The following is a 6,981-nucleotide window of genomic DNA, read 5'->3' on the forward strand; positions in this document are numbered from 1 at the left end:
GCGGCGGCGGTGGACGACGGCAGGGGGAGCAGGGGGCACGCGGCAGGGGGCTCGCCGCGGGGAGGGGCTCGCCGCGGTGGACGGCGGCAGGGGGCGGCGGCGGCGGCGGCAAGGGGAGCAGGGGGCGCGCGGCAGGGGGCTCGCCGCGGGAAGGGGCTCGCCTCGGGGGTGGGCTGCCGCGGGGAGGGGCTCGCCACGAGGGAGGGCTCGCCGTGGAGAGAGACGTACAATGAGAGTGGCCGGGGGGGAGAGAGACAGGGAGGACGAGGGGGTTAACGGCCGTTATAGGGCGGCCCCTTTGTCGTCCGTCCCCCGACGGCAAAGGACCCCACGGCAGACGGCAAAGGACCCCGGATTTCAGACATGGCAGGCATGGGACCCACCCGTCCTCTTTGCCGTCTACCCTGGGTCTCTTTGTCGTCCGCTGGCAGACGACAAAGGGCCGACACATGGCAAATAGTATTTTTTCCATGTGCCAGTCCTTTGCCGTCTACCTTGTGTCAACTGATGGCAAAGAGGTTCTTTGCCGTCAGCCAGCCGACGGCAAAGAACTGGCTGACGGCAAAGAACTGGATTTCAGTAGTGATAGCGTCCTGGCTTATTCTCCTTGTTGGCGCCTTTGAAGATATTATGATCCTCCTCGAAGCCAAGGAACTCTAAATAGCAGACAGGACCACACAAAGCAAAGGCCATATACTTGAAGATTCTCGCCGGAAGATATGATCCAATTTGGGAGCCACACATGTAGCGTTTAAAAGTCATGCATAACATCATCATCAGTCACCTGAAATAAGATGACTTGTCAAGCAATGAAAACCTCTTGTATAATGTTAGGGAACTAAGATCAAACTTTTATCATCTGGTAGAAAAAAAATCTAACCTCATATCTATGTCTACAGCAGGCTCATGACATCATGATATAGGTAGCTGCATAGATCCATGAATCTCTTAATCGTACGTTCAGGCATGGTATATATGCTACAAAATTATTATTTAAGGGACACTTTCTACCATCTAAAATATAGAATAAATATTCAGCAAGATAGTTAACTCACATATGAAATACTCCAATACAAAGAGGCTGCATAGAGAAGGAAAATAACAAAGCTAAAACTTAAATGGACATACTAACACATGATATCACCTAGATAAGAAATTCTTACATGCATCGAGACAAATGTAGATAGGAGAAGAATGATATGAGAACCAAGCTCGCCAATTCCCAATTCCGAACCTCCAAAATTAGCATTAAAACCACACAAAGCAAAGGAACATGACCATCAAAACAGTGGAGAATTCGTACATCGATCATCGCTTGACGAAGACCATCGTGGAGGAGGTTGCTATTGCTGAAGTAGAATCGTCGCCTCGCCGCGGCGGCTTATTGTTCGAGCCTAGCACTCATATAAAATATAACTCCACACACACACGCTGGATGATAATGATCTATTGCTACTGTTAAACGTCGGGAGATCATAATTATTCTTTCGGTCAAAAGAAATTGACCTGCCGGATGGGCGGCGGCACCAGCGACCTGTTCTCCATGAGGTTCGACTGCAGAGGGAAAAACCCGAATGGAGAAGAACCCGGTAATCCTCCTCCTCCAGCAGCTGGCAATGTGTTGGCTTGGCTGAGCAAGGCACCAAACAACGGAAGCAATCATAAGTGTGCGGGGGAATGGAATCTGGTCTAGTTTCCCAAGAGATCGTATGCATTTGTGAATTTAGATATGTGATGAGCTGCTTACCTGTCAAGCATGTACTCCTTTTGCCAGGATGGCGTGGCTGGGGCTTCCCCCAAGGGGTGATGCAATGATGACATGAGTGGACATAGACCTGTTTCACAAACATATGTTTAAGAAACACAGAACCATGATTAATTGTATCATACTATATCAATGATTGGAAAGTGTCTAAACATTTCAGGGAAGTTGGATTAGTGAAGTATATATAGCTTTGCTGGCTTATGATATTGGGAAATCAAACAGTCAGTTATTGAATTTGTTGGTTGTTTCCTACACAAAATTCCTCTTTGTATTGTTTACACATTTATTTGTGTGCAGTGGTTATAAATCAAGATTCAATAACGGAGGAAAATGATGTACGTGGTTGTACAGGAGGATCCCCATAACCCGGGTATAGAAGATTTTCCTGTGTGTTAGGATAACAAACTTTAGCATAAACACTCGATTTTCACTCGGATATGTAACTCAATGTAACAAACAGACATTAAACCTCATCTCTTGTCTGCGTTCTGGATCATGCTTACCAAGATCTACAAGAAAAGAAACCAATATAAAACATAAGTCAGAGAAAACATCAGCTCCAACACGTTAAACAAATTTTTATTTTTAGTTTTTAAACTTTGATGTTATCACAGATTCTGAATCCATAACCGGTGCAAAATTGCAACAAGCAAGGTTGTGCACAAAGTAGAAGTAATTCCCCGGGTCATTGGCAAGCAAGCATATACTCCTACATACAACGGCATGATGCAGCGGACATAGATACAGAAGAGGACTAGCCGTCAGTGTTGGTACGTAATTTGGTGATCCATTACCAACAGTGCTCCAGCTTACTAATTCACTGTCAGGTCATTTCATTGCAACTCTTGGTTGCACATGCATCATCTGCGGCAACAGTACTTGGTGTCAAACTATCTATTCAATCAGTCTACAAATCTTGGTACTTGGTTTCAATCAGAAGCAGCACTTGGACTTGGTATTCCTCATCATGTGTCTATCTAGCTACACAATGATAATGATAATGATACTGGTACGTAAGGTAGTGTCAATCAATAAGCAGCAGAAGTAGCAAACAGAGGGGAGTTTGTAGGTACTACCTGGGTTTGGCCGAATTCAGGAACAGGGCGGAGGTTGTCCTCCTCCTGAATCTGCAGCTTGCCGGCGACGAAGACGAAGCGGAAGGCGAGGGGCTGTGTGCCGTCGCTGCGCGAGAAGGAGAAGGTCTTCTCCCACCAGGCCTGAGCGGCCAGTAGCGTAAGAGGAGGAGGGGAATGGGTTAGGGTTCGATCCAGAGGAGAGGGCGCGTGTTGGTAGGCAACAGTTTGTCAATATCCATAGATCATAAAAATATTACAGAAATAACTATTTCATAATATCATATTTACTGTCAGGGTATACGAGTATTGCTGTCAAAGTAACAAAAGGGTATTAATGATAGGAATAACCTTGAGAATCAGAAGAAAGCATGCATAGCTGATTATATTCATTGTAAATGTAGAGCATTCAGTTATTGTATTTACTTACTATCTTTCCAACTGGAAATATTCCAAAAATACTGAAGCAAATGCAACCATCTTTATCACCAGTGCCCAGAATATTAAAACATTGACACGAAGCACTTGAAAATTCCTGAATGGCTTCTTCATTATCATCCGCGAGACCAGTATCTCCCGAATTGAGCCCACCTATCCTAGGCATCACGGGAGCAGGAGGAAAGAAACGTGTAGTGTGGTCTTCATAAGATAACAAGCCTGCCTTGTCAGTCTGCAGTAATTAGCAGAGGGCTCCATGGTAAAAAAAAATAGCAGAGAACTCTAGTAAAGAACTTATTCACTGAAATCCTATACTATTCTCAGTAAGTACACAATTCATGCAGTTGATCATCTCCAGTTGCAAGTTTCACTGAATAGTTTTCAATAAGATGCAAGCTATATGTGATTTGACGAATAATATCTTGAGTAAATATAGTAAATGTTTTTAAAAGGAATAAATATACCCTTGATAGCGGTTCATCTTCTGCCCAATTCAGACATACAATGGCAACATCATGAGATTTTATACTTCGTAACATCTTCCCATTCTGCGATTAGCACTCATGATATTTATACATACACGAAGTGGTAAAGTAAATATAAGTAAGAAGTAAACTGTAATAGCATGCAAGATTGTTTGAAGAGTAATACAAAATCACAAATTGCACAAGAGTCAAAACAAAAAATAGATTATGTACTTACGTTACAATCTTCGAGATCATATAAGGAGTTTTTACAGTAACTAATAACACACAATGATAAAAAAAATGATATTGCAAATTCAGTTATAATGAAACTGAAACAGATTGCAAATTAGAAATGGTGCTCAACAGAAAATAAAGCAATTCAAAATGTGATGTGTCAATGTGTCTGGTTTTAGCATAAACTAACCATTTCATTATACTATTTTTGTGGAAGATCGAGATGCCTTTATGTATGCCCATAGTTGTCTCAGAGATCCTTGGGAGCATGTGCCCCCAGTGATCTGCTAATAATTCCATACATAAAAGTCAAAAGTTATGAAGGTCAAAACGAGAACTGTGCCATTAGAAAATTATAAGGAACCATGCAGAGTTCAGGTTTGCATCAAGTATGAAAAAAATGTCCGGCAACAAAAAGGAAGGCATCTAGACCATTGCTTTCAGCATACAGACCTCAACATCATGCAAAAGAACAAAACCATCTTTTGTACCAAGTGCTACTATTTTACCATCAAGGCTCCAGCAAATTGATGTGATGCACTTCCCTGAAAAATAAGCGTTTTATTATTTAGTGCCTGCTAGCATTTTAACTTGAAAACACACGCTGTCAGTTCAACTACTGAGTAAAACGTACATCAAGGGGCCCTTTGGGATGAAGGGTTTTTATACGATTTTGTAGGATTTCAATCCATTGGATTTTTTTTCTGTAGAAGCCCTTCGGATCGAAGGAATGAGGCCACCAAAAATTCTATGGGTTGCTCTCCAACATCCCTCTTTAATTCCAACAAACTTTTTGTAGAAGTCTAAAGAGACATGTTTGCAAGTTCCTGTAAGATCCAGGAAGTCATGGCATCTGCCTTTTTTAGAATCCTGCATTCCAAAGAGGACCTAAGGGTGCAAGTATAATAAGAATGCAAAAGAAAACGGACAGCGTTGTCAGCTGGTGGGGTTTGTCATGGAGCAGGGATCTCGCTTCTTCTAAACACAAATTGCCAACCATCTGGCTTTTACTTAGGATACGACTACAAAATATGTATTATGTACTTATTGTTCAATACATAAGGTGCACCTCAACACAAGATATGTACTTCTTTCAACGTACCGAACATGAGAAAAGGACAACAACTATATTTGTTTTTTCAGCATTTAAAAAGAAAGAAAGAAAGAAATAATAATGTGATAGATGTTTCATCGTTTTTATTACGAGCACCAAGGAGTGGGAGGGTACTAACCGGGGGATATAGTCCACAGCCGTTGCCAATTGAAGCGATGCAGGAGAACCTTGGAGTCATCAGTAACCATAGCAAGCAGATCCTTCTCTGGGTTCCACTCTGCCAATTTTATCTAACAATAGTAGAACATGTGTAAGTCAATTTCCAATGGATCATATTAATATGAATCTACAAAAAAGAAATAAGGAAAATGGAAAAGGTGCACGCAATACATAAAGATGTCAAATATTCAGCAGCACCAACTGTCGGGTCTATGTAGCTGACTGTTTACGTCACCGCACATAGAATGCTGCTGAACAGGGTATACAATAGAAATCGGATAAATCAAGCATGGTTAAGGGCCGAAGAATGGATCACTGGATGAAAATGCCAAAGCTAAGCTCGATAACCAGTATGGTGTTTGTCGCTCCAGATTATCAAAACATCGATGTTCCTAATCGTGTTGAGGTCAGACGAATCGATCCACCGCTAAGTCCCAGACCTCTCAGCCGCACGAAGTGATAGTAGGGAACAACTAGGTCCCGACCCAGCCCTCTTCGGAATTTCAGCAAACGGTTGGCATGCGGCAAGGGTACGGCCACCCCTGGATTACCAGCCCAAATCGACCCGTGTCCTCCCGCGAGGCCGCTGCCTCGTGTACGAAGCATCCACCCCGCGAGGGAGCGGCGCGAGCAGATCCTCGCCGCCACCTTCACCGCAGCCCACGCGGCGAGCCGGCGGACCCCTCTGGTGGCGACAAGGAGAAGGCAGGGACGGGGAAACACCGGCGGCGGGGCGAGGTTTTCGGCCACATGAGTTGCCCCTGGGGGAGCGACGCGGGGGCGGGGGGGATTGGCGATGCAGAAGCTTCAGCGCAGATCAGCTTGACTGGTGAAGCTCGTCTGAGGCGAGCTCGCGCGCGACGGGGGGCGTTTCGGCTAGCCGGAGAAGGAAGGGAGGCGAGATACCTGGAAGGGGATGGGCTTGTCGAACTGCAGCTGGAACGGCATGCCGGAGGCCGCCGCCTCCTTCATCTGCTCCTCCGCCATGGTGGGTGATTTTCTCGGGGAAAATGAGAGAGGATTTCAGCGGCGCGCGGCGCGCGGGGGATCTCAGCCGCCCAGGTTACTAATGGCGCATCACCTACAAATACATCATTAGTAACCCTGGTTAGTAATGGCGCACCACCTGATGGTGCACCATTAGTAGTTTTGTAAAAACAAAAATTATAATAGTGGCGCACTGGATGAGTGGTGCGCCATTACTAGTTAAACTAGTAAAGACGTACTCTGTCCCGGTGCGCCATTAGTATTTTTAGGAAAATAAAATAAAAAAAGTTTGTTAGTAGTGGCGCACCGAGTGTGTGGTGCGTCATTAATATCCATCAAACTAATGGCACACCTGCACATGGTGCGCCACTGCTATATAGTAGTGACGCACTACTTGTGTGGTGCGTCATTAGTGTCTATATCATCTATAGCCCTTTTCTTAATAGTGTATCTAAGGCAATGATCATACATATAGACATCACGTCCAAGACAAGTAGACCGATACTGTCTGCATCTACTACTATTACTCCACACATCGACCGCTATCCAGCATGCATCTAGTGTATTGAGTTCATGACGAACAGAGTAACGCCTTAAGCAAGATGACAAGATGTAGAGGGATAAACTCAAACCAATGATGTAAACCCCATCTTTTTACCCTTGATGGCAACAACACGATGTGTGCCTCGCTACCCCTTCTATCACTGGGTGAGGTCACCGCACGGTATGAACCCAAAACCAAAG

General features: G+C 44.4%; 1 protein-coding gene across 10 annotated transcripts; it reads right to left on the reverse strand.

Moving 5' to 3' along the window:
- Positions 1-574: 574 nt before the first annotated feature.
- Positions 575-6,298, reverse strand: LOC123448353 (anaphase-promoting complex subunit 4-like). Of its 10 annotated transcripts, none has more exons than XM_045125194.1 (11): positions 6,157-6,298; positions 5,210-5,321; positions 4,431-4,522; positions 3,741-3,824; positions 3,269-3,508; positions 2,842-2,982; positions 2,269-2,274; positions 1,748-1,835; positions 1,304-1,630; positions 881-927; positions 575-784 (listed from the first exon to the last, which is right to left on the reverse strand). In XM_045125194.1, exons 1-9 carry the CDS (start codon positions 6,235-6,237, stop codon positions 1,395-1,397), a joined length of 1,080 nt encoding a protein of 359 aa, XP_044981129.1. In that variant the 5' UTR covers positions 6,238-6,298; the 3' UTR covers positions 575-784; positions 881-927; positions 1,304-1,394. The 10 variants fall into 10 exon arrangements, with proteins under 10 accessions (XP_044981129.1, XP_044981128.1, XP_044981127.1 ...); XM_045125193.1 differs by having other exon boundaries at positions 1,164-1,630; XM_045125192.1 differs by lacking the exon at positions 881-927.
- Between the last annotated feature and the right edge of the window lie 683 nt (positions 6,299-6,981).

The sequence above is a fragment of the Hordeum vulgare genome, chromosome 4H (genome assembly GCF_904849725.1).
Source record: "Hordeum vulgare subsp. vulgare chromosome 4H, MorexV3_pseudomolecules_assembly, whole genome shotgun sequence".
In the NCBI taxonomy this organism is placed as follows: Eukaryota; Viridiplantae; Streptophyta; class Magnoliopsida; order Poales; family Poaceae; genus Hordeum; species Hordeum vulgare.